General features: G+C 39.2%; 3 protein-coding genes and 1 long non-coding RNA gene across 7 annotated transcripts; 2 read left to right on the plus strand and 2 right to left on the minus strand.

Annotated features, from left to right (window-relative positions):
* Positions 1 to 866: 866 nt before the first annotated feature.
* On the plus strand, positions 867 to 7,328 carry LOC146556614 (gastrin-releasing peptide receptor-like). The gene is made up of 3 exons (XM_085249155.1): positions 867 to 1,285; positions 2,758 to 3,109; positions 4,825 to 7,328. The coding sequence occupies exons 1-3, from the start codon at positions 867 to 869 to the stop codon at positions 5,137 to 5,139; spliced, it is 1,086 nt and encodes a 361-aa protein (XP_085105281.1). The 3' UTR covers positions 5,140 to 7,328.
* A 1,670-nt stretch (positions 7,329 to 8,998) lies between these two features.
* On the plus strand, positions 8,999 to 12,383 carry LOC146556615 (uncharacterized). The gene is made up of 5 exons (XR_014888978.1): positions 8,999 to 9,283; positions 9,533 to 9,636; positions 10,029 to 10,771; positions 11,070 to 11,288; positions 11,939 to 12,383. It is a non-coding gene; the product is annotated as an uncharacterized LOC146556615 (long non-coding RNA).
* Positions 12,306 to 19,432, minus strand: LOC146556616 (G2/M phase-specific E3 ubiquitin-protein ligase-like). Of its 4 annotated transcripts, none has more exons than XM_085249706.1 (14): positions 19,354 to 19,432; positions 18,841 to 19,033; positions 18,649 to 18,761; positions 17,806 to 18,115; positions 17,489 to 17,568; positions 17,271 to 17,326; positions 17,132 to 17,159; positions 17,025 to 17,044; positions 16,587 to 16,676; positions 16,180 to 16,490; positions 15,848 to 16,035; positions 15,338 to 15,510; positions 13,528 to 13,742; positions 12,306 to 13,020 (listed from the first exon to the last, which is right to left on the minus strand). In XM_085249706.1, the coding sequence occupies exons 2-14, from the start codon at positions 19,031 to 19,033 to the stop codon at positions 12,785 to 12,787; spliced, it is 2,013 nt and encodes a 670-aa protein (XP_085105832.1). In that variant the 5' UTR covers positions 19,354 to 19,432; the 3' UTR covers positions 12,306 to 12,784. The 4 variants fall into 4 exon arrangements, 3 of the variants coding, with proteins under 3 accessions (XP_085105832.1, XP_085105833.1, XP_085105834.1); XR_014888977.1 differs by lacking the exon at positions 12,306 to 13,020 and adding an exon at positions 13,845 to 14,166 and having other exon boundaries at positions 13,612 to 13,742; XM_085249707.1 differs by lacking the exon at positions 12,306 to 13,020 and having other exon boundaries at positions 13,606 to 14,166.
* A 643-nt stretch (positions 19,433 to 20,075) lies between these two features.
* Positions 20,076 to 27,610, minus strand: asb11 (ankyrin repeat and SOCS box containing 11). The gene is made up of 7 exons (XM_085249448.1): positions 26,889 to 27,610; positions 24,677 to 24,756; positions 24,468 to 24,575; positions 22,796 to 22,946; positions 22,580 to 22,714; positions 21,470 to 21,658; positions 20,076 to 21,252 (listed from the first exon to the last, which is right to left on the minus strand). The coding sequence occupies exons 1-7, from the start codon at positions 26,983 to 26,985 to the stop codon at positions 21,128 to 21,130; spliced, it is 885 nt and encodes a 294-aa protein (XP_085105574.1). The 5' UTR covers positions 26,986 to 27,610; the 3' UTR covers positions 20,076 to 21,127.
* Between the last annotated feature and the right edge of the window lie 122 nt (positions 27,611 to 27,732).

Raw genomic sequence — 27,732 nt, forward strand, 5'->3', positions numbered from 1 at the left:
AGAAGCTGGACTTTGACCAACTTTGATGTATCTCCAGAAGAAAATAACTGTTTAAATATTTAACCGTGTTTTGTTTGCAGCTTGACAAGAAAACACCATCCAAAGAAAAAGAGAGGAATGTTGTACAGATTGTATCAGGAAGCAGTCTTTTGATAAATAATGTAAACAGTGACCAAGTGACAAGAAGCTGTTGAGACGTAGGTGTATGAGTTATTGGCATACATCGCCGCCTCCTGAAAAACATCACACATGAACATAGGCAATATACAGAGCATGTTATGTTCAATAAAGATCATTTATGCTGAGTACAAAATGGCGAAATATTGTGTAGCTGAGCTACATAATTCATTTTCCTTTTACAAGTGCTGTCCAACCTAACGTTTTTAATAGCTTCATATTGAATTCCACAGCACATCCAATAGAAGTCAATTGTTAACCAGTATGATTAGAAAAAATCCACTTGATGGCATATGTGAAATCTCTTTATGTTGATGTTAAGTCGTGAGTTATACTGATCTTTAAGGCATCTTGATATCATTCTGTTACCAAATGCGCAGCGTAACCTCAATTTTACGCACTCCTTTGGTGTCAGCCTTCACTGAAAGGCTGATTCCTTCATATCAATCATATTCTTGGATTCCTACTTAGAAAGCATGTGTATGTAAACATGTAAATAGCCCTCCCAGCCTCTGAGGGAGGAATATGTTGATTTTAAGTGCCTTTAACACAAGTGTTCTGTCAGATCACACTATACCCACCATTCTTTAAGCCTGTGACGCACGCGTGAGCAGGGAGGTATCGTTTATAAAAGCAGCCAACAAAGGCATGATTATTAGGACTGAAATAGTAGACTGAAGACCACCGATATGTCGCTGGAGGAGTCGTTCTTGTTAACCCCAGAGGACAGCACACTTCTGCTCCTGAATGTTTCCAGGGTATTTTGGGAGTCCGCAGGAGAGCAGCAGCACCACTTCAGCATCTGGCTCCCTGGTATCGGCATCGCTGCTATCTACGGGATCATCATCATCGTGGGGCTGATTGGAAATGTCACTTTAATGAAGACGTGTCTGTTGGTGAGGTCCATGCGGACGGTGCCCAACTTATTCCTATCCAGTCTGGCTCTGGGGGACCTGCTGCTACTGGTGACCTGCGCGCCGGTGGACGCCAGCCGGTACTTGGTGGACGAGTGGCTCTTCGGCCGCGTCGGATGCAAACTGATCCCTTTCATCCAGCTCACCTCTGTGGGAGTCTCCGTGTTCACTCTCACTGCTCTCTCCGCTGACCGGTACTTGTCACACAGCCAGTCTGAGCTACTATAACTCTTTGTGCTGTTGTGTTAACGGCAGGATAATATGCTTACAAATGATGGAGGGAAATGCGCTTTTACGCATGGCTCCAGCATCGTAGACACAAGATGTAGAAAGTCTAATTTTAAAACAGTCAAATTGCTTCCAAAAAAATATTTTGATTATTTGACTGTTTGTGTAGTTCAGTTAACTCCTCTTTGTAAATAGCTCTTAGAATCAGTGCCAGGCAGATGTTTTTTTTTCTTTCGATTTATGTTTTAAAATGCTGCAGGAATTTTATAAATAACAATTTGTTTAATAAATGAAAACAGTATATGGTTTAACATATTTGAAAAAACAAATCTATATTTAGAAAGCAACCTGAGCTAATCTCTATTAATCTCACGCTCAGTGTTCATATTTTCCCACATGCAACAACAAGCATGCACCACTGCAGTGTCTCTGAATCCTCTGGGTTAAATGAAGAATCGGTTCTGTTGGTTTAAATGAGATTTTAGAGGAACCCGATAAACATCAGGCTCTTGTTGGAATACTAAGTGCGCTATTATTTGTATAGATTGATTAAATATAAATAAAGCTTCACACTTGGGGGCCCGTACCCCTGCACAGAGTCAGAGGCGAAAAAGAAAAAAGAATGATCTGAGCAGAAAAATGGAAAAATATCTGTCTGTCAGACTCTTCTCAGATCTTTGAGAATTAAACAATGACTTTGTTGCCCCAGAAAATCATGAATTCAGTACAAAGAAAACATTTTCTTGTTGGTTAAACCAATCATTAAAAAATATTATTTCATTCTCCTGTAGTTGCCAAAAGGGTTTACTTTGTTTGGTTTTTTTGTTTGGTTTTTTTGTTTGTTTTTTTGTTGTTGTTTTTTGAGATATTGACTTCACACGTGCATAGATGAGTCCACGTCCGAGGATTATTAGTCACTGTGCTGAACTAAGATCAAAAACGGGTTCCGGGTGAAAATTGAAGTGAAGCAAATGTCTGAAAATATGTCGAGGACGCTTTTAGTTTCCAGTGTGTTTAATTATCCTGCAAATTTAATAAAGACACAGGAAGATCGTGACAGTTAATCAAGCTGATTGCAGCGTAGCCATCAAAGTGTTTTTCTGTTTGTTCACTGCTTTGCTGCTATTAAGATATCTTGTAGGAAAACACTGAGCCACAGTTAGAGTATTTAACACCAGCTGTAATTAGCATTCTGACTTCCGCCACAGGAGCTTTTCTCATCTTCTGCTTCCTTTCATTCAAAGCCTGCTTTAATTTTCTCTGCCACAGAGAGATAATCTGGTTTGATTAGAAAAAAATCAACCGTGCCTGCTGTTAAAAATCAGCCATGAGATAATCGTTTCTCTTTTTTTTTTTTTGTGGTTGTTTTTGATTGCATGCGTAATGAAGAAACTGCACTGAGCTCGTCTTCATTCACAAATGCTGTTTCTTCCTCTAGGTACAAGGCTATCGTCAAACCGCTGGACATCAACAAGTCCAGTGCTGCTCTGAGCATCGGTTTACGCGCAGGGATGATCTGGCTGCTCTCGGTGACTCTGGCTGTGCCCGAAGCCGTCTTCTCCGACCTGCACACCTTCACCACCAGCCACACCAATGAGACGTTTGTGACCTGCGCCCCTTACCCTCACGCGGGGGAGCTCCACCCGAAGATCCACTCCACCGCCTCATTCCTCATCTTCTACATCATGCCCCTCTTCATCATATCTGTCTACTACTGCTTCATCGCTCGCAGTCTGGTCAGAAGCTCCGCGGACATCCCCGCCGAGGGACACCTGCACTTTCAGAAGCAGGTCAGACCCCGAGCTCTTCTTATTCTGCTCTGAAATGCAGAATAGATTCATCTTTTTGCTGTTTTTTATTTTCTTTTTGAGGATCATTCTGTTCTGATCTGAGAAGATTAGACATGGGACTCACAGGGCTTCACACAATTAATTAGCTTACCACTGGGTGCAGGGGTAACAGCTGTATCCAAAGTCTTAATTCACTTTAATTGGCACATTTTAAGGTTTTTTCTTCTTTTACTCATCTGGTTGCCTGGTAACGTCTCCCAGTAAAGGAGTCCCTGAACCCCTGATTAACTGCAAATTATAGTTGAAAATTAAGGTTTAGTGCAAATTTAGAAAAAGAAAAAGAAATTCACTTTTTTATCTGCCAAAGTGAAAACTTCCCTTCAGTTCACAAAAACACAAACACAACCTTGGACTGTAGACTTTTATGTCTAATGAGGCCTTTGTAATGGTGTTACACACTGGGTTAATTGCTTAGTAAAGTCCTGTTTTGAAGCTTCAATTTAAAAGTTCTGGCCTTTGCCATCCTAGTTTTGTGAAACCAAGTGTGACAACTTCACATTCATGATCCATTTATGCTACAGTGACTGTGTCCAATATTCATATGTATTTGCGTACATAGAGCCTATTCAGAGGGTTTTCAACCAACGCAAATGTACTCAAAAATCCCAAATGTTGCTCAGCATGGATGATGCTGTGATTAGTCAACATATCGGGGTGACAGGGATGGGAGCAACAGCAGAGTTCACCAGAAATGTGAACAAAATATTTTTTTTCTATTCAGGCTTGTGTTGATCAAGTTCTTACTCTACCAGGGTGCTGCAGTCTATCCCTGATACTATAGGGCGAGGGGCGGGGTACACCCTGGACAGATCACCGGCCTGAGAGACAGACAACCATTCACTCTCACATTCACTCTTATGAGCAATTTAGAATCACCAAGTAAACCAACCTCACTAACTGCATGTCTTTGGACTGTGAGAGGAAGCAGGAGTACCTGTGAGAACCCACGCAGACACAGGGATAAACTGTGTCTCATGTCTGCGTGGGTTCTCCCCACTCCACACAGAAAGGTCCCGACCAGATGGTGGATTCAAACCCAGGACCGTCTTGCTGTGATGCAGTCAAACAAAATACAGCATGAAAACAGAGACAGAGGCAGGAGTGAACACTTTGTCTTTCACTCTTCTCCTCAGCCGACTGATGGACCAGCAGCAGCACAACCTGGAGTATCTACAGACCAGCTGCACCACATATTTCTGACACTGTGCCCATATGACAACATACAGTTTCTGCATGTAGACAGGCCACGCACATACTGCGAATGTGATAGCTTCACTGAACAATAATTTCTCCACAAGTCAAACTGTTAATGCCAAATGATTCTCTACAGCACACCTTGCTTTATTGCTTCTTTTACTCTAAATTAGATCCTCATTTATAAAGTATATATCATGAAAGACTCAAAAACACCTTAAACAAGTGACTGAGGCCAAAACTTTATCAGGAAAGTGTTCACCGAGGTTATAATTTCAGGGCAAAGTTAGGTAATCTCCTCACAGACTTCTATACAGGCAAACTTCTCTTTTAAACCAGAGGAGTCGCCCCCTGCTGGCCATTGCATAGAATCATTTGGCTCTACTTTTCAGACCTAAAGCTCCACCCATCCATCCATTTGATGCAGAACTTACTGTTTCCTCTCTCTCCTCTCCTGTCAGATCAGGTCCAGGAAGCGTCTGGCTAAAACTGTGCTTGTGTTTGTCGGCTTGTTTGCGTTCTGCTGGCTCCCGAGTCATGTGATCTACCTGTACCGCTCCTACCACTACAACCAGGTGGACACGTCGCTGGGCCACTTCATCGCCAGCGTGTGCGCTCGCATCTTGGCCTTCACCAACTCCTGTGTGAACCCATTTGCTCTGTACCTGATGAGCAAACGCTTCAGGAAACACTTCAAAAAGCAGCTTCTGTGCTGCTCCGCTCCCACAGAGCTGCGCAGCCAGAGCAGCAGGAGCACAAATGTAACGACCGTCTGAACCAATCGGTGTTCATGAACTTCACGCCCATGCTTTGGCAGGATTTGAGCCACTTTTAAGTTCAGTAACATGATAGAAAATTATTATATCATAATAGTACCTGAATTTAATGAATTAAAGATCCTCTGAGGTCTAAGTTGTCGTGATGACCCCAAACCAAAGTCTGAACAGTCAGAATATGTAATTTTGGTTCTTCATACATTGTTCTCCCAATTCTAGACAATCAGAAAACAAAGAACACATTTAAAACTTTTCAAGTTTCAAAACTTTGAAAACTTTTGTTTTGGCCTTACATGTGGTCAGGGTTACCAAAATGTAACTGTATAAATCATATCTGTTAAAATACAAGCAGATGTTATGGATAAACTAAAACCACTGCTTAGTGTTGCAGGCTGTGCCTGCCATATGTTACTGTATGAGGAAATGTATGATGAGTTGATCTCAGCGCTGCACAAAAATAGAAAGGCAAAAAAAAAACATACACTCACGAGCAACTTTGTTATGTACACCATACTAGTACTGAGTTAAACCAAGTTTGATGGAAAAAGATACTAGTAAGAATTTTCAGAGATTTCTCTTCACAATGATACAACAACATCACAGAGTTGCTGCAGATCAGGTGCACATCCATGATGTTCTAACACATCCCAAAGCTGCTGGATTAAGATCTGGTGACTGTGGAGGCCATGTGAGTACCGTGATCTCATTGTCATGTTCAAGAAAACACCTGAGATGATCTGAGCTTTGTGACATGGTGTGCTATCCTGCTGGAAGCAGCCATCAGTGATAGATACATGGTGTCATAATAGGATTGACATGTTAAGCAACAATACTCAGGTAGGCTTGAGTGTTTAAATGATGCCCTGGTGGTTTTAAGGGAAAAATCGCCCACGCCATTAAACCACCAGCAGCCTGAACAATTGATACAACACAGGATGCATTCTTATGCTCATGTTTATGCCAATTTCTGACCCTACTAGTCAAAGGGTCCAGCAGAAATTAGAACCCATTGAACCAGCCTCAGTTTCCTGTCCTTAGCTGACAGGAGTGGCACCTAGTGTGGTCTTCTGCTGCTGTAGCCTATCCAGAGATGCTCTTCTGCAGACCTGGGCTGTAATGAGTTATTTGAATTAATAATGCCTTCCTATTAACTTAAATGAGCCTGACTATTCTCCTTTGACCCCTGAAATCAATAAGACATTTTCACCCAGAGAACTGCAGCTCGTTGGATATTTTTTATTTTTCAGACCATTCTCTGTAAACCCTTAAGAGAGTTTAATGGGAATAAATCCAAGGAGATCAGCATTTTTTGAAACAAACAATATCACGTTCAAAGTCACTTAAATCACATCTCTTCCACATTGAGATGCTCGGTTTGAACTTAAGGAGGTCGTCTTGATCATATCTACATCCCTAAATGCATCGAGTCACTTCCATGTGATGGGCTAATTAGATATTTGTGAACCCTTAATAAGGTGGTCAATGAGTGCATTTGAATATGAACATCTGTCAACCTATAATATAAAAAAGTTATATGAAGTCTTCTTTAAAAACATGATGCAGATGTTTATCTCAAATCTTTGCAGATGTAAAACCACAAACCATGCGAAATAAAACTGGGCGTTGTTGTATATTGTATAGTTTTCTGTTGCATTAAATGACGTGTTCCACTCCCACTTGCGTTGTGAACCATGCATGAAATGGCTCAATATTTATTTTGTTGTTTGTTTATATCTACAGTATGCCATTTTTAAGGAAAAATGTCAGCGGAGGAGCGATCGCCTGTGACATTTGAAAGTTCATAAGCTGTAAAAATCTTCAAGCTGAACGCAGTAACTTGTGCGCTTCAGTGTACTGCAGAGAAACATTAAGCCACATTTATTGGCTGTTTTTTTTAATCCCATTATTAAAACTGTGAGATATCACACATTGTGTGTGCAGTAATGTGAGGTAGTGAAGTGTTGATTGCTTGTGTACAGCTGTGCAGTGTATCAGTTACATTCAGCAGATATTTGTTGCTTCAGAGTAACGTGTTTGAAGATGAACCCAACAGCCTTCTTTTTCTTTTAATGTAATGCTGCAGCCATTTAAAGCAACCAGAAGTTGTTGTTTCATTTCTTTTATTTGGACGAATATTCAATTAAATTTTTATTTTGTGACTAATTTTTAGTCACGAAATATAACCTCAACTGCTCTGTGTCGTCCTTTGTCGGGGTAAGAATGTCAATCCCAACAAAAATTAATGTACTGTGGTAAAAATGTGAAGAATAAACAAACATAAAATGGCCTTATTAGTCCAGCATCAACTTAGAAATAACGGATGCCTTGTTTCTCAACATTTTGCTGTATTAATATCTCCAGTTCTCCTTTTTAAGCAACCTTTTTTTTGCATTTCATTAAACCTAAATACATATAAAACCTGGGGATGAGTTCGTCTGTATCGCAGTACAAAGTCTTTCCCTGAGCTGCTTGTGTGACCTTTTCCTAACGAGCGACTCGACCGAACGGAGCTCAGAACTGAAACATAAAATCATCTTGTTGGTAATAATTTTATTTAATTGCCCGATTGAGGTTTTTTGTAATCTCTGAATGAATCAGCAATGAATTAAGGCCTAATTTTATATCAGGAGTTTGATGGTAAGTGCTGAGTTTCAAACTGAGCAGCAGGAGACTCATTATAATACACACCTTTACAAATGAGCGGTACATGCTATATACAGCCCTTACAAAGCCTTTTCTGAAGGCTGAGGTTTTTCTTTGCCGTCTCGGTGAAGACACGTCAAGTTAAATCTGTTCCAACAAGTTCTTTCAGGTCTTTGCAGAGGTGACCTTTCAGAGTGACATTTGAAGTCAGAAAATTAATTCCCCCTGAGCAACATCCGCCACAAAACACACTCTAACCCTCAGTTATTTGGATCCTTTACTGCAGCTGCTGTTTTCCTTCAGTATATTTTGTTTTTATTTTTCTGCCCCTCATTATTAAACTCTTATTTTGAGCCACAGCACGTGCAAGTACACAAATGTATCATTCACACGCAGCTCAGTCGTAATCAAGCATAAAACAGTTTGTCTCCAGAAGCTTAGTTCTCTTCAGGATGGTGTCTGAGGTGCGTCTTGTGACATAAATACACTCACCGCCCACTTTATTTTCAACTGCTCTTTAACAGAAATATCTAATGAGCCAGTCACATTGCAGCAAATCAGTACATTTATCCATGTAGGAATGGTCAAGATGCTGTGTTGAATTTCCAGCTGAGAGAATTGAATGAAAAGGATAAAATATCCACGGAGCAGCAGTTCTCTTGGGGAAAATGTCTCGGTGATTTCAGAGGTGAATAATCAGACAGTTTCAAGCTGATAGGAAGGCAACAGTGACTCAGAGAAGACAAAGAAATGCAGAACATCCTTGAATCCACAGTGAAATGTAGCAGACGAGCAACAGCAGCAGGAGAACACATCAAGCTAGAATTGACTCAAGATCATCAAAACTGGACAACAGAAGATTTAAAAAATGTTTCCTGGACTGATGGGAATTCTGCTGCAACATTCAGATGATGTATCATTGATTAAGGCTGCTGGGGATTATTGGTGCGCGGATATTTTCTTGGGCTTGTTGGTACCAACATCCTGCAGTACGGTGGCCCCTAGAGACAAAGCACGTACAAAATACAAAACACATGCAAAATCCAAAGCACATGCAAAACCCATAGCACATGCAAAATACAAAACACTTACAAAATACAAAACACATGCAAAATACAAAACACATGCAAAAGACAAAACACATGCAAAATACAAAACACATGCAAAAGACAAAACACATACAAAATACAAAACACATGCAAAATACAAAACACATGCAAAAGACAAAACACATGCAAAATACAAAACACATACAAAATACAAAACACATGCAAAATACAAAACACATGCAAAATACAAAACACATGCAAAATACAAAACACATGCAAAATACAAAACACATACAAAATCCAAAGCACATGCAAAAGACAAAACACATGCAAAATACAAAGCACAACGGAAGTGCTCCAGGACGCTAGGGGCAGTGTTGAGTTTTTGTTACCTAGTGGCTACATAAGCCATGAAGTTTCTAATGACCGGATTTGGTGTGTGGCAGTAAAAGGTAAATGAACCTTTTTTTTTAAATTATTTGAATATATATTAGTGTTTGTGTATAAATCAACAACTAATACACATATGCTCTCAATTGTGTAATTTAAGTTATCTAGGTAGTTGTGTTTTGGAAGTTCAGTTTTACGCTAGCAACGTAGCTGTTGTGTTGGAAATGCGTCTGTGTATATACACTTTAGCTTAGGTCTGCCCTTTTCCGTTTTAATACTCCATTTTAAAAGAAAAATGCTGTTTGTTTCAGGGTAAGAATGTTTTGTCCATATTGTGGCCATAACGTGAGAGAAGTTGTCAAGTTCTGCGGTTCATGTGGCAAACATATTGAGTTTTTGGCGTTTGTCAACAACAGTAAGTATTTCACAAATAACATATATAAAAAAGGTTGTCTGAACCAGTTCACAAAGCTGCCATTTGGCTGTTTACAGTTTATTTACATTTGAATGCAGTCCTTATTTACTATATTATTTTTATGTTATATAAATTGCATACACATTATTTTGCAATCATTTAAACCAGTAAGGTATATATCTGTGAAGATTCTTAGTCGTCCAGGTTAGGGTTATAGTTGTAGACTTTATTTGTCTTGAATTTACTGAGGCCCAAAGAAGCAACATATTAATTTCGTTTAATAATGAGACAATACATTGGTTTTTAAATGTCATTGTTATTTAAAACTGCACATTTCTTGTCTGATGATCTATTTTACCATTTCCCATCTTATTTTTTTTTTTGTTTATAAGGATCAATTCAAGAAAACATTTCCATTGAAGACCTCATTCAGAAATATTTCAGAGACGGTTACTCCTATAATGAAACATTGGACATTTTGGCCTCAAAACATAAACAGAAGATCAGTCTGACCACACTTAAAAGTAGATTAAGAAGTTTATCACTGTCCCGCAAAAAACATTACTCAACTCAGGCCTTGATTTGTGCTGCAATAATAGAAGAGCTGAAGGGACCTGGTCAACATTATGGATACCGTTCAATGTGGCAGACACTGCGTCAGAAACACCATCTTTCTGTGAAAAGGCATGATGTAATGGTGATGATGGCAGAGCTCGACCCATCTGGAGTCCAAAAGCGCTCAAAGAAAAAGTTTTTACGAAGAGTTTACGATTCACCTGGACCAAACCACACTTGGCATGTTGATGGATATGACAAATTAAAGCCATATGGTTTGACTATCAGTGGTTGTATTGATGGCTATTCGCGGAAGATATTATGGTTGGTTTGCGGAGCAACTAACAGCAACCCAGAAGTCATAGCTCAACACTACGTTCAGTGTGCTTCAGAGTTTGGAGTCATACCAGTGCGACTTCGCACATACTGCGGCACTGAAAATGGGACGATGGCAGCAATGCATTGTGCCTTACGGTCAATCTCATCAGGATTTTTTTGCAGGAGCTGCCAGTCATATGTATGGATCTTCAATAACAAATCAAAGAATTGAAAGCTGGTGGTCGTACTTCAGAAAACAGCGGTAGGTTTTAAAATTTTTCAAGAAACAACTATATTAAGCAAATAAAAGTGTGGCTGTAATATATAGTCTGTGATGCAGAAGCCTTGATTTGTATTACACCACCTTTCCTTTATAGCTTCAATGTGTAGCCAAGTATAAGATAGAAAATTTAAACTGTCAATAAAGAAAGTGAGATGAATAGAAATCCAAAATGCACGCACTTTACATCAACTCAAGAAACAGTTTCATAAACGTAAGAAATAGTGAGGCTTTGAAGGATAGTGATTTTGAACTGATGGTATGTTTTTGTCTCTTCTAGAACACAGTTCTGGATGGACCTTTTGAGTGACATGAAGGAAATGCACCTCTTTAATGGTAGTCATGAACACATGTGCTTGGTGCGCTTCATTTTCATGGCTGTGCTTCAGAGGGATCTGGATGAATGCAAAAGAAAGTGGAACACGCACCTGATCCGTCCAGTTAGCCAGTCACGCTGTCCATCTGGTAAACCGGATGTGATGTATTACCTGCCTCATAGGTTTGTATCACTCTTGTCAATTTAAAATGTGAAAAATCAAAAGTCTGTAATTTAAGTAGAAATCACAAAAATGACATTTTTTTTAGCACCTTTTAATCTCTAAATGGTAAATGTCCTGTATTTGTATAGCGCTTTACTAGTCCCTAAGGACCCCAAAGCGCTTTACACAAACAGTCATCCACCCATTCACACACACATTCACACACTGGTGATGGCAAGCTACATTGTAGCCACAGTCACCCTGGGGCGCACTGATCTATGCACTTGATCATATAGTCTTCTTTTACTGTATGGTCATAAAAAACAGACACCACAGTGTTTGTACCACCCAAAATTTGGACTAAATAGGTCTACTTTTTTCACATGTTGATTCCAGTGCTAAAATTTATGAAAAGCCGTTTTATATTATCTCCTTAAATACATGACAAAAATCTGCCAATGTTTTCAGCAAGTCAATTGTTCAAGACAGGTAGTTACAGGAACTCTGACCACCTTCTAGTCTATTCAATGCCATAATACAGCCAGTGGTCTTAAGTAAAAGCATATGTTCACTTTAAGCATAATTCCCCCCCCCCCCCTACAGAGACAAGGATGTTGTAGCGTTTTCTTAGTATTTTAATAGTAAAAATTTTCCTTGTACAAACTTTTAGGTTTGGTGGACGCGACTGTGGCCTTGCAGTTGGACATCAAGAGCTGAGCCAGTTCAGGATGAGTTCAACTCCCGATTTCTGTGGAGACCCTCACCTACAGGAATATTTTGAAGGACTAAACAGTGGCTTCAGTTCATCACAGACATTGGAATCTTGTGTGGAGAACTACATCAGACTAAAAGGACTTGCTGGGTTGTAATGCCAAGGTTCCCACACATCCCAGAACTGTGGATTCCACTTTGTGGTTATAATAATGCACCACCTGCACTTTTGTTAAGGCAAAAAAAAATGTTTTTTGCTTCAAGTAGATCACAATTATAGTTCATCAGTTTATAGTCACTTAAAAAAATAGCCTTTGTGTTTTTCCAAATAAGAATATCAGTTGTGACGATGAGATCAAATAAATTATTTATCCTAACAGATGATATTGTGAAGACTCTCTTAACCTCCACCTTAAATGCAAGACACGTGTTGGTATTATTAGCTTTATTAATACAGGTTGATATAAAATAAAGGAGTAAAAACACTCTAAGTAATAAGATTTATTGTTAACGTTAACAAGGCAAATTACACTTTGCACTGAAATAGAAATTGTGTAAAATGTACAATATCTATGAATATATCTTTTCTAAATGCTGGATAGTAGTAAAGGGAATTCTAAAGCTAAGGGTACTAAAAAGTAATCCTTTCAAATCACAGACATTTACTTTAGCATTGTAACTAAAACAAAGGCCTTGGCCCAACAGATATCTAGCCAATTTCTTTAAACAAACCTTTTTGTATAAGAACAAAAACACAGTTGAAATGAGGACTATATTACAGTGTGAGGATCAAACTGTAAGTCGATCAATACAGACCAAAACCAGGAGAGTTTAATATTCCAAAGTCCATATCATCCTGGAACTGCTTATATGACTGAGCCATTGGTATCACAATGGTGTTTGCACATGTTTTCCCAATTGGGAAACGTGATGCATCACCAAACAGCAATCTTGGTCTTGGTTCCATTCCAGCTGGTGGAATGCTGTTTAGGCCCGTGGCAAACATCAGGATGTCTTGTAGGGAGACTACTGTTTTGGTATCTATAATTAAATAGAATGTAGCTAAAGATAATTCTTTATTTTATAATAATTCCAAATACAAAGCAGAATATCAGAAACTTGGATCCTCAAATGTTCCAAAGTGTTATGTTTTTACTGTTTTTCCAAGATTAATAGCACAAACACCCATACCAGTTCAATATAAAAAAATATATAAAACAGCAGCTCTGTGGTGACTTACTATTGCGGTACAATTTTTCCATTTTAAACAGAAACTGTAAAGGTGATAATTTGACTCTGTTATTATTGTTTTGTTCATGCTAGGTAGCTCCCCAATAGCCACTGCTGGCAGCACATTCATCCCCCAAGGGATGAGATTCAACTGCTAAAAGACAAAAAAAGTGCTTCTGTTCTATAGCAGAAATATCACCTGACAGTTTAAACTTAAAAAATATATATCATAAAAGTAATATTCATGAAAGAGCTGCTTTATTGGTTTTCACTGATCGTAGAAATTTGTTTGCAGTACAAGTTTTGTATTAAACAAACCTTCAGCGTCTATCAGATAGTCTCGCCAGAATCCAAGCACCCTGGTTTCTTCCTGCCGTCTTGAACTGCCAGGTTCGCTCAGGACCACAGCAAACATGTCCTCTAAAAAATCAGATGTCAGCGGCTCTGGTCTTGAGCACATGAAGGGTTGGAACAACAAAGGATGCTGCTGCAGGGCATGGATTACACCAAGTGTTGCGAGGCCATCCTTAAATCTATAAGGGGAAAATTGTCATCAGCACTACAATAAAAAAATGAAAAACACTTTTTGAATGTTTTATTTTAATTATTCCGAAAGCACAATGAATTTTACAGACTTTGTTGCGACTTTCATCCGTAAATAAAGCCGCGGCCGGCTGAGTTGGTTGTGTCCCTGTGACGCGCCTCCAATAATCCATAATGAGTCGAACTTGTACTTTGCGCATTTATTTTAAGAACAAAACAAGAACAAACATTTGCGCTTTCAATCAATTTCCAACTAGCGCATGGATTAACTGGTGTGCCAAAAAATGACGGTCAACAGAAAAGTTTGCCCACAAACCACTCACCCAACACACCTGCTGCGAACACCGACATCAGGTAAATAGACTGTGACCACACCCACATACCATCACCTGAGACGCAGGTAAAGCTATACACCTGTGCCACCAAAACAAAAAAGGAAAAACATAAACATTGACTTTGGCTCTTACAGACTTTATTGATCCTAGGGGGAAATTAGATCTCAGCATTTAACCCATCACCCTTGGGGTGAGCAGTGAGTTAGTGCTGGCTGTCTTACTCAAGGACACACCTGGTGTGTGGGCTCTCATCGAACGTGCTACCTTCTGAATCCCAGTCTGATGTTTTATCCATTGCTCCACCATGCCACCTTCCGAATTTATATTTTACCATCTGCATTTCTATTCATCAGCAAGTGAATGTTGGAAACTGGAGCTTAAGTTACTTCAGCCACAATGTTGCAAATGCATTTTCAGTCAGTACAGTACTGTAACGATGGTTAAGTGTTACTGGACAGTGACATGTTGGTTTTCTCTGCACACTGTTGTTGTTCCTTTAAGATTCATGTTTGGTTGGGCTGCAGGAAGTAGTGAGGGTGGTGTACAGGAAGGGGTGGGGTGACCTGGTTGTTCTGTGTGTGTGCCAGGCTGAAGAGAGGTGTAGTTCGAGAGCGCTTCCCCCTGAGTTAACAACCCGCTGGCTTATGTGCCGAATAAACGGACAAACTGAGACCCCAACCGTCTGGTTCTTGTGAACGTTACAGTACGGTTTATTCTCAATAAAATCAATAATGTAAAAGATCAAACCACCTGCAAAAATCAAATTTGCACTGCATTTTTTTAAAGTACCTGCCTAAACATGGTCACTGGCTGAACTTGTGTTTGCAGCTTTATCCAGTTTTATGCGGGGACTGATAAGTAACAAGAATTCTAATAGAATAAGTGTTTAAAAGTTTGAAATTTGATCTCTGTCCTCGCAGCTTCACATGATTTTTTCCATACTGAGTAAAGCACATGCATGATAACTCAAAAACTTTTTGCAAACATTAGGCTCAAAGTATAATTAGCCATGGAAACTATAAGTAAAAAGGGAAGATGCAAAACTGTAAAATTAAGCAGAAACATACATATTATTCGAAAAAAAATTTGGTCAAAAGAATAGGCGGCTTCTGTAGCTGTGGTTTGTTATCAATTCATTATAGTGTTGCTTATGGTTTAAAAAACAATTTTGTTAAAAAACTATTATTAAAATACTGTAGCTACATTGCCCCATTATTTACTATCAGTCCAAATACTTACAAATATGTTACCTTTGGATTGAGAAGTGGTTGCGGTATATGATGTACCACTTAAGGTAGTCCTTAATGATGTTGCCTTTACCATCTAAAGAGTCCGGAAATACATAGCAGCCAGCTGTCTGCAATAAGCTGCAATGCATTTCAATGCACCCATGGAGTTCCTTCAGCGTTGCAGCATTGGATATCTAGTGTTTACATAATAAAAAAAAGAAAATTGCAGTATCACAAGGTTGTTGTCCATGACGTTCACATCAAAATCATTTTAAATATAATTACTAGTGCACTTCAATGTTTGGTCTATATTTTAAAGCATGTTATTCTGGTATTGTTTTCTACTCCTCTACTTAAAGTCAAACATTTATCTTTGTTCATAATTAACAAACATTGGTACACTTAGCATGTTGATTAAAATTACAACTACTATGGAGCACAGCGTTACAGTCCAATGTGCAATTAACACATCAAGCTTTGTGATAACAAAGGAAATTGTAGTTTTACAATCGAATATTTAAATCAACATACTTCCAACAGAAAAGCTTTTGTAGCTTCATCAGTTACATCTTCAATCGTGACCTCCACCACATCAGACTTTGTTGTCCCAATCAGATGCTGGTAGAGTGTCTTGGAGAGGAAGGCAGGCCCTGGACCACCATGTACCAATGATGTGGCAATCATTCTGCCAGTAAGGAAATATTCATCCTCTCTTGCAGCTGGTAATGGATTTATTTAGTTAGTTATGCTAAAATAATGCTTTAAATTATATGCCTTTTTATTTTAATAAAAAATTAATCATCCAAGCTTAACTTCAGAATGTATTAATTTAATTTTATAGTCAGATGGTATAAATTTCTCACCAGCGCTGTCAAATGTAAGAAATTTGCTGTCCTCAGGTCCATCAAAGATTCGTCGCGATCTAAGGCATTTCATTAATAATGTCAAAAATTCACGTTTAGGACCACCATTATCCATTCCATCTTCACGCTGTCCTGCATCATCGCTGAACTTCACAAGTATATCATCAGTTGGGTTGTAAGACACACGTCTAAAGCCCCGAGATGCTCCATCCCAAACATTTGCCCTGTTTATATTAAATCTGCTGACAGATTTTTTTATTGTCTTAGACGCCAGCTCTTCGAGTACTTCTGCAGCAGACAGGCCATTTGTACTAGAACATAAAAAAATTATTAAATATCACATAAAATGAGGATGTTATTACTCACTTTTATCATATTTACATTCTCACATTTAAATGTATACTTACCTTTGTGTTTCACTCTCATCCTTTTCGATGAGAACTTCTTTGTCTGAGTCACTATCAATTACAATCGGTGCATAAACACTTGTGTATGTGCTGCAATGAAAAACATTTAGTGGGCAAAGTAGAACATTTCTTAAAATCTAAAGTTAACTAATATTTTATTGGTCTAGTGCAGTGGTTCTTAACCTGGGTTCGATCAAACCCTAGGGGTTCGGTGAGTCGGTCTCAGGGGTTCGGCAGAGCCTCCACCATGACATGCACGGCTCATTTTGTGCACCAATAAAAACATATCTATGTCTTGAATTTGAATTTATTTTTTTTTTCACTAAAGAGGGGTTCAGTGAATGCGCATCTGAAACTGGTGGGGTTCGGTACCTCCAACAAGGTTAAGAACCACTGGTCTAGTGTGTCAATACACAAATTTCTGTGTCCAAAACATACCTGTAGCAGGGACCTTGAGTCTAAATATCAAAAATATATGAACAGTTAATATAATTTATGTTTGTAGCCTGTATGATAATTATTAATGACATTTTTCAGAGTCTTACTTCAGAAGAAGTTTGCAAGTTTGACCCCCTGTAAAGAATTTAAATTATTTCAGAATTTACAATATAATACACAAGAATGTATTTTGGCTCCACCCTATTCACGGTCGCCGCACTGTATTCTCCACAATACAAAACTTACCTATTTCTTGAAGGTGCTCTTTCCGGCGTGCTGTGATTATCTGGAAAATCCCATACCTGATAAGTAGTAAAATAAGATTAACAGCACTTTTTAAAACTTTAAACTTTTCTTGATTATATTGGTGTATACAAACACACACACACACACACCCACCCACCCACACACACACACACACACACACACACACAAAACACCGTTAAAAAAAAAAAAAGACTAACCACAGTGTCCGACAGTGGGCTTTCTACTACTTTTACTTGAACTTCATTGTCCTCTTCAGATTCACACTCTGTGTTGCAATCTGCAAATATTCAATGATTCAAAAAATACAGTCTAATTTAAATATATGTATGTATTGAAAGGTATATCTAACAATTAGCAAACATATACAACACTTTGGCTATGCAGCACAAATTAAATATATTTAAAATCTGTGGCAAAATCATGTCACTCTCTGATTAACATTTTTTGGAAAAATCTTGAATTATTTTTAATATCTAAACTTTATGATTGTCACTGCTTTATCAAAATCACTTACCAGTATTAAAGAAGTCATCATGGTTACAAATGTAGAGAGTTACTCTTTGATAGGCCTTCCCTATGGCATCCTTGTATTTTTGGATGGTGAAAGGGGTGTTGGTTCCAGGAATTGTGCTAACTTCCCTTGCATCAGGGTATAGCAGTACATAGGGTCCATCGGCCATGGCCTGGTTAAAGTCCTTATGTTTTTTCACGCTGGCAGACAAGATTTGCTCAGTTGACCAGTGAGAATGAACATCAACCGGAAGTGACTTTCCTCGAACAGGTCTTATACCATCACTGGTCCTTCTCATGATGCCAATCTGTATCTAGAAATGAGATTAACAATAACATGTTTTTACATCTTTGTTCCTACATGGTCTTCCATTTTATTTCTGATCTGTAGTTGTGCTCCAGCTGTGCTATGACTCAAAAGACAACATTAGCGACTAAATATAGTTTTAACAGGGGGCATATATTATTGAAGGACTGTTGACCAAAGGCTGACAATTAAGAAATTCAGATCAGGTTAAAAATTGTAAGCCCTGTATCAGTGGTGAACTACAACCCCCAAGAGCGGCAACTCGACGTTCCCCGAGCAACACTAATGTCCAAGGTTGTGATTAGCTGAACACACCATATACAGGCAATGAACAGCAATCAGCCTGAAAGTAAATTAAACAGAGATAGTACGGGGGGGTCCATAGCTGTAGAGGACATAGTTAGCCACCCTTGCAATATATACAGTTCCTTTCATATGCATATGGAAGTTTACAGTGATGCCTTGGCAGTGCTAAAGGTAATTTGGATTTTGTATTAGCAACAAAAGTGGTCAACTTCCACGTTCAAGTTTATGACATACCTTCACTGGTTTCTGTTCCTTCTGTTCCTGGTGTTTCTTTGAAAAAAATGCCTTTCTTTCCCTTTCTTTCACATCCCGAAATTTTATGAATGACTCCACTAATGATTTCCCAGCTATAAACAGAAAAAAAAAGTTATAATTTTAGGGAAGGGACAGTTAACAAGATTTATTTAATACAAATATGTTTTTTACCCTGTGTAGACTGTATAGTTGTGCCAGTCAGGATGCTGGAACTGGTAGATGGAAGAGCTGCTGCCTCTTCACTAAGGGCAGGATTTCTCGACACAGTGCTGGTGATGTCCTTTAAAAACTTGATGTTTTTACCACATAAATTACAAAAGGCAGGACTGTCTGCCAAGAGGTGTCCACAGAAGGGACAGTACATCTGTAAAAATGACCCCATCAAATGTTTTACAAAATTAAGATTCACTACAACCCACAGAAAATACAAGTATTTCACATCTTACATTAAGACTCCTGAATGCACAGGAGATTACATATTTTATCTTAACTTTCATTATATATATGTATATAAAGTGCACAGCATGCTACTTTGGATGTTTAGCAAAGGACAGAAATCGCTAAAACATTACGTTTTCATACTTTTATCCATTTTTTAAAACCAGTTGTCTATGAGCAAAGCATAAACCAAGCGTTCATATTAATAAAAACAAACAATCAAACTAACAACAGTTTGCACATTACCTTTATTATGAGGCGTGGTGACTATCCTTGATGGTGTTTTCCGCTGGTATCCATCTCCCTGTGTTTTCAACAAAATTGCCGTTTATTTTGCAAATCTAGCTCAACACTGCCCCTAGCGTCCTGGAGCACTTCCGTTGTGCTTTGGATTTTGCATGTGTTTTGTATTTTGCATGTGTTTTCTCTTTTGCATGTGTTTTGTATTTTGCAAGTGTTTTGTATTTTGCAAGTGTTTTGTATTTTGCATGTGTTTTCTCTTTTGCAAGTGTTTTGTATTTTGCATGTGTTTTGTATTTTGTACGTGCTTTGTCTCTAGGGGCCACCGTACTGCAGCATATCTGAGTATTGTTGTCCAAGATAAGGACAATGCCAGACAGTACCTCCCAGCCACTCCATGAGGTCCAGTCACAGGAGCACAGTCAGTGAAAGACTTGGATTACCCTAAATGCACCACTGACCGACAAAGGAAATCATTTCTGCCTGTGGCTAACTTGCAGTACAATTCCTCCATCTAAAGCACACAAATACACACCGCAGCACATCCTCTACAGAAGAAATAAAGCCAACATGATATGAAGCACCTCAACTTCAACTATTTAATTATGTGTAATATACTGGAAAATGTATATACAGTGTTTTGTGTTTATTCGGGCTATTTTGTAACCTTGTAATATATTGTATTATTTGATTTAGTTCAGTTAGTTACTGTCCTAATGCTCCATATCACAAAGCTCAGATCATCTCAGACTAGTTTTTTGAACATGACAACAGGTTCACTGTGACCAAACAGTTTCTACAGTCACCAGATCGCAATCCAGCAGAGCACCTATGGGATGTGGTGTAACGCAAGACTTATGTCATGGATGCGCAGTCGAAGCATCAGCAGCAGCTGTGTGATGCTGTCATATCAACACTGACCAAACTGTATGAGGAATGTTTCAGGCGCCTTTTTGAATCAGCATCACGAAGAATTAAAGCAGTTATAAAGCATCCTGTGAGGTGCTCAGAAACCCTCAGTCTTACTCTGTGTGATGTCAGAGAGACGATGTGTGATGACCACCTCGGCCCGTGTACTAACGGCAATACGAAAGATTCCACAAATAAAAACACAGAAATGTGAACAAAACAGGCCACATTCAAAGTTTACAAAACCATTAGAAACATTTATGAGAAAAAGAATTTTAACATAAGATTTTGTTTTTTGTTTTTTTCCAAAACTTGCCACCTGCATTACCCAGAATGCAACTCTCTAACATTAGTGGTGTGAATTCTCCTGTGTTGTACTCATAGGCACACAGTCTGTGGTTGCTACAAAAAGGTCTGATCTGCAGTTTTCACCCCCAGCTGATGCTTATTCAAATGACATCCACAAAGCTTCCTGTGGAGCTAGTTTTTATACAACTTATTTTTAATATATGCACAAGTACTCCCAAACATAAAAGACTTTGATGTGTAAAATTGGCGATGTTCAACTTTAAAAACACTTTGGAATCATGTAAAATTCATGAGCGCTGAAAAGAAAGTACAAAAATACAAAAACCTGATACATTAAAGTCCCTGCAGGATGAACAGAGCTTATCCTGAAGCGTCCCTCCCTTGTATCCAAAAGATTTCATTGAGCAGTTCTCAGAAAGCTGTTATTATAATACTAAAAGCATCTGAATTATGAAGCTATGGATGAAAACTCTCTGAATGTGGACGCCTTTTATCCTTTCTTCTTGAATGGCGAAGCAAAAAAAAGAAAAAAAAAAAAAAAGCAAAGGACGGCAGAGATGTGTCATTGGTAGAGGAGGAAGTCCTTGATACTGTGAGGGACAAAGAGGCTCGAGGCCCTGTGCAGACGACTCTTTCCGAGACTTCGACGAATACGTAAGCGACAGAGCTGAGACAGAGAGCAGGGACCTGGGAACAGGAGGCAGATCACAGCTGTTAATAAAAGGAAGTGAGGGTCCTCTATGTAAGTGCAAAAAGGTCAAAGGTCAAGGTCAAAGTTATTTATATAGGACATTTCCACACAGACGATGCTGCACAAAGTGCTTAACAATATAAAAATACCATTAAAAAGAAACAATGTAAAACAATAATAACAATATGAAATAATGACAGGACAATAACACACCTCTGCTCAGCAGTGCAGCTCTCACTGAGCTGTTTGGCTTCGACAGATCAAGAGGAGTCTTCGCCTCGGCGTTCCTGCGACACCCATCAGCTCCAAAGTCCAGGAGAAGATGCACAACGTCAGCTCCTCCCCCCAAAACTGCAGCATGCAGAGGACTGTCCGGCCCGCATCCGATCTGAACATCTGCTCCTGCTCAAACATGCAAACAGAGTTCAACACATAACAGCACGCAAATCACACAATTCTGATTAAAACCCATCCGTGTGTTGTAAGTGATTTATTGTTAAAGCAGCACGTCGTTATATATTAGCTACTAATAAAAAAGTTTTCAAAAATAAATCCAAAGCACAGCTCTGAATAGTTTTGAGACTGGCTGTTACGTCTGACAGGTTGGATTGATTAGAAAAGCTTTTAAACGTGTGCTGATGTGAACTGTGACACCGAGTTTCTGCTTCGATGGAAAGCGATAGAGAGAAACTGCAGAGCGTGCCACTAAAAGTAACTCAGAGCCCAGCAGAAACAAAAAATGTCAGCTGTATTTAAATATTATATGGCTGGAACGAACGGTTCTGTCCTGTTGGTTCACCTTTGCTCGGCGATTATCGTTTCAAATGTGCAAAATCCAAGACAGACGTGTTAAATGTCAACTGACACCTTCAAGTGCCTCGGTTTGTCTGATAAGCAGAGCCAAACTCGAAGATATGCAGTCTAGTTTGAGCATTTAAGTCCCAAAGATGAAAGGCGGCACAGAAGAAAAGCTTCACAACTAAGTTATGTCAAAGGAAGAAATCCTCTCGTTTGAGAAAACACTAAATGAAATAATTAACTAATCATTGCACCTCTGACTCAGTTTAAGAATCAAGAAGTTGTTTTTTTAAAATCTGATTCTTTCTTTCTTTTACAACTGTATACAGCGAATAAAAGAGCTGTTACTGTGTTTGCTGAAACAACTGTTTGATAGACTGGTTTGTGTAATTAAAAGAGTGGAGTTTTTCATTAAAAAAAACTTCAGACTATTATACAGACTGGGCCTTGAAGTGCCTTAATTTTCATGACTGAAACAAACAAAAAGCAAAGGTGTGACTGGTGATTATTCCTGACTTATATTACCTGAATACAGCAGCACCTCTACGCAGGCTGCAGCCCGGGCCATGCAGGCAGAGTAGAGTGGCGTCCCAACGTCAGGCAGCTCCAGATCAATCTGAGCTCCACGGGCCAGCAGCAGCTCCAGGCACTCTCTGTGATCTGGAGGAGAAGATGACAAATGCTGACATGTAGTCCACATTCATAACCAGAAATTTCTTGTAAATGGATACCTTTGTGTACCTTTCTTGGCAGCCTCATGGATTGGAGATGCCAGCTGGTAGGTGGTGTGGATGGAGGCACTGTGCTGCAGGATGAGCTTGAGGCAGGCAGCGCTCCCGCTGCTGCAGGAATTGAAGAGAGGTGTGGCGCCATCTGTTGACACTGCCATTGCCTTGAGAATGATGTTTGTGAGGAAATGCATCCAAAAGAACGGAGTGTACCTCATTTATTTATTCATGCATGTGACTGTTACACCCCGGCCTAGGCAACCGGAGTGCAACACGAAAAAAAGTAAAAATAAAGAAAAATTAGAACTGACGAGACAGGGAAACGTAAACTGAAAACACTAAGATAACACAGACTTTCAAAGTAAACAGGAAACACATAACAGTCACGCCAAAAACAACACACTGACAACACCGAAACGTAACAGTGACACAAACATACACAAATGCTCAAACAGAGCAAACACACGAGACAACCAACAACTGAAGGCCTCTTTGCATGCAGATTTCAGCTCTGACCTTTCTCCAGTAAAATCTAAACTCTTCAGCAACAACACCAGATGTGGTTTAAAACGTGTGAAAACAAAAATCTGTGTTAAAGCGGAAGAATCTGTGAGTTCGCAAATGAGCTCAGCTCTTTTTGAACTGCACAATTTCAGGCATCCTGTAGTGAAATTTACAGGAAAGTGAGTACGATGCTCAAACCAATCAAATCAAGCAACTGAGGTGCAGATTTTTTCAGCTGTAAATTAATTGGTTTACCAAAAGAACTGCATTAACTATTTAAAAATTACAGCCATTTTTATAACATCCATCCATCCATGAGGTTATTGGGGCACTTACACATAAGCCCTCACTAATATTCTGATTATTTAGCTGGACAAGCTAATATAATTTTAAATATAGGGGTTGTTTTTAATACATGAAGGCCTAAAGTCCATTTGCTGGGTTTGCTCTCTTGTGACACAAGCCAAAGTCTTTTATATCAACTTAACAATGATAAAACGAATTGTTAGATTCCCCCAACCCCCAGTGTTTTATTAGTGTATGTGAAGTTTAGGATTGAGTTTCAATCCATCAAATACTTTTCAAACCAAAAGTGAAGGGATCCACTTTCATGTATGATCAAAGCAATGAGACGGTACATAAATTCTTATCACTAAATACAAAATATCAGATAAAGTAATTCATCTTATGAGTGCAAAAATAATCTTTATTTGGAAAAAAAGACTTTAAATGCCTGCATTCCAACCCAAATGCTCTTAATTTAATATATTTTTTAAAAATGTAGCCTTTTCTGTAACCTCTTTAGGGTGCATCTGTACATAATTTCAAAGTTTTGAGGTTCTGAAACGTGTTTGAGACCATGCTAGCACAACAAAGGAGGGTTTACGATATGACGTTCTTATACTTCTGTGGGTTTTTCCTTTTGATGAAACCTTAATGCTAGACAAGTTAAACAGAATCATTTTCCAAGTCTTTGTTTGTCTAAGAAAGAAATACCAAGAGTGAGCGATGACCTAATTATCTCACGTCACATAAATCAAATGTATGCCTGGCCTCACATTTGTTTTGGGCAATAGCCAAATGATCTATAATCTCCATCAAGCATCAAGTTCAAAAAGGATAAGCAAAATAAAACTTGTGGGTTTCTTTGATGACAGAAAAATGTATCTGTTCCTTCTTACATTTGCTCCATTATCCAGAAGAAACTTGGCACAAGCGTAACGAGCCCCGAGGCAAGCCTCGTGGAGCGGCGTGACCCCGTCCATGGTGACTGTGTCAACATGGAAGCCCTGCAGGGAGAGATCAGAGGATTTTCATTTGACTTCTTTTCAAGAAGTCTTCGGGTTGTAGACTGTAAGTACTCGACGTACAAATCAAGATTTAAGATTACCTGAGCGATAAGGGCCCTGAGGTGGAGGAGTCTGCCCTGAAAGGCCGCTTCATGGAGCGGAGTTCTGTCAGACCAGAAGTCTGAGACACAGAGAATCAAATTAGTTATGTTTCCACATTCAGAAAGCACAAAGACCAAGACCACTGTAACCTCATCCACATACATACACACTTCTGGCAGGGCTGGACTGGGACAAAAAAAAAAAAAAAAAAATCAGCCCAGGCATTTTGACTAGAGACCGGCCCACCAGGTATTATAGGAAAAACCATAAAGCCTTTGAATGAAAACAAACGTTGTTGTGACAGTGATGTACACAGTCTTGTTGGTATATATGTATCAATCTAATAAACTTAAACCTACACCATCCTCCTTATTCTGGTATTCTAAACAGTACTTAGCCGAAACCCAAAGACTGCTTGGTTGAGTTAACTTCCTGAACTATCTACAACATATGGTGGAAACCTGAAATTAAGACAGAGAAGACTAGAGGTGAGACATGACCATTACTGAATATTAAAAATAATAAATGACAGATTTAGTGATATTTTCATAAACTATTTATTTACCACATCAATAAACAGCATGGCAGGGCAAAATATTCTTTCTAACATGGCAACCTTTTAAAAGTGAAAGGAGACAGAAAGACAAGTGAGAAAGAATAAAACTTAACTGACTTTTTGATGGCATTTTACACAAAGTACTAGTACAGTATCTAGAAAATGTGGGAAAATATTGGCATCATGTACAGTACTTTCTTCTGAGGAAATTGTGTTGGGACCCTGAAAAAAAACTTACTGCGTACAATAATGGATTTCTATAAATTTGACATCAGATGAAAACTTTGGTTGTAAGATTCGGATAATTATTTGTTAAAAGCTAGAAATTTTAAATGAGAATAACAAAGAAAAGTATTTCTTTGTGCCCCCCTTTCCCTGTTAATGCCCTACCTGGCCCCATGGCAAAAGCCCCTGCACAGTTACCAGCTGTCAGCTACATAAAAAAAGGATCCTGGTGTTATTTGTCTCTCAGAAACAGTTCATAGCTTTCCTTCAACCCATTCATGTCACCTAAAAGGTAAACCTGTTGACAGCTCTGATGATTCAGTAAGGACATCTCCTGGTTTCATCTTCATGTTTCCCTCTCACCAGATAACCAAACCGACATCATGACCAGCAGCTTTTACTGCTGTGGCTCCAACAAACATCAGCTGATACTAGAAAGTAATATTAAATAAATTCTAACAACAGCTGATCAAGTTTAAAGGCGCTTCTGCTGTTTAACGCGACCCCCGCTAGTTTCCTCTTTCTGGCGCAAAGCGGGAGATAAACAAGCAAGAGAGAAAAGCAGATCAGCTGATCATTGATCAGTTTCATGATTGAAGTAGCAGCAGGAGAGAGAGGGAGGGGGAGAATGAGAGAAGAAGAGGCGGCTCTTTTTTTATTGTAGCTGAAGTACGGGACAAATCGCGTTTATTTTCAGCTCAATACAAAACATGTAATATTAACTCTGAATACCAGAGGATTCCGTTTTTTTACAGGACGGTAGGCAACTCTACTAACTAACCTTGAATAAAATAAAGTTCACTATCAGTAACATCATAGCACCCACCCAACTGTATAGAAACTCCGTCATGCTAGCTAGTACACAGTACGAGTTATCGTCACTGACTGTAAAAAGTTAGCACAACAAAAATAAACTGCACCTAAACTTGGTTTATATCTGACCCAGACAGACTGCAGGTCATAACTTCTTACCTGAAGCTCATTTCACCTGACAGCCGCCTTGGGTCTCTCCACCTCCCCTTCCCCCCCATCCACCTGCTGGCTTCCACCACTTGCTAATTTTACTGAATCTGTGAAAGCTCCACCATAGCCACTACCAAACAATTGAGCTATTTTTACACGTCTGCCAGCATCTATCCAATCCGCCACCTGTCACTGTTTACACGGTTAGGGGGGGGGGGGGAGACAACAACAACAAAACATCGGCCCATTTAAACCAAAAATTACCATCGGCCCACCTGGACTGCCTGGACTGATCCAGCTAGCCACTCCAGCTATGACTTCTGGTTTCTCAACATGACCCCCAACCCTAAAATGCTAAACCGGTTTCATCCCAGATTTTATTGTCTACAGCAGCATCAGACTTCACATGGACAGCTTTTAGGCCTGGAAACACTGATGCAAAAAAACCATACAAACATTAAACTCACCGGCCATCAGCGAGTTACACACCAACCCTCCGTAGATGGACAAAGGCCTCTCCCAAGGTTGCGACCACAGGGAAACGTCTGTTTGCACAGCAGCCATGGTGAAAACGAAACAGCAGCAGATTCCTTCACCTCCTTCACCCAGCCAGATACACAAACCTGAATCCGGCCTTCCTCACTCTCTTATCTGGGCCCTTGGTCACCTCCCCCACATTACCACCTTCCACCCACTCTCACCCCAGTGAATGGCCAGAGTTAACGGTATATGCATTACATTACAATAGCTGCTAGAATGATCATGAGGTGTCTTCAACAAAGCACTTAAAGACACACAGACCAGGACAAGCCCCATAAGACCCTTAAATATATTACTGCCACATGAACTAAATGAAATGCCTTAAACTAACAAAAAAAGTCCCTAGCTCCAACAGGAACATGTTGTCTTAACATTGAACACATGCTGAACTTCTTGATATGATGTTTGTTTCTGTCTTGCAAATCCCCGTCGCTGACCCTGAAGAGCGACACCTATTTATCAGCTCCTTTTTCACAAGTGTGATTTTTTTTGGCACTCTTCCTTACAATCAGATTCATCTACAAAACAAATATTTGTTTGATGCCTCTCCAGGATCTGCAAAAATTACATGTGAGAACATAGCACATGCCATATATATTAGAAAGTACACTTTGGTTCCCACGTTGGGTTTTCTGAAAGTTTACTTATCATTTGAAGAAAAGAAAAAAAAGCTTGCAGGTTTCAAAGGAGTGTCAATCATGAAAGCTACTTTTAGACGCTTCCTCATTCACAAATGTACCGCAGTAGATAGGAGCGTGTACACCGCTGCAC

The sequence above is a fragment of the Mchenga conophoros genome, linkage group LG16 (genome assembly GCF_057382185.1).
Source record: "Mchenga conophoros isolate Kocher_MC1m ecotype Shallow Benthic linkage group LG16, M_conophoros_male_GT1.1, whole genome shotgun sequence".
NCBI classification, from domain to species: domain Eukaryota; kingdom Metazoa; phylum Chordata; class Actinopteri; order Cichliformes; family Cichlidae; genus Mchenga; species Mchenga conophoros.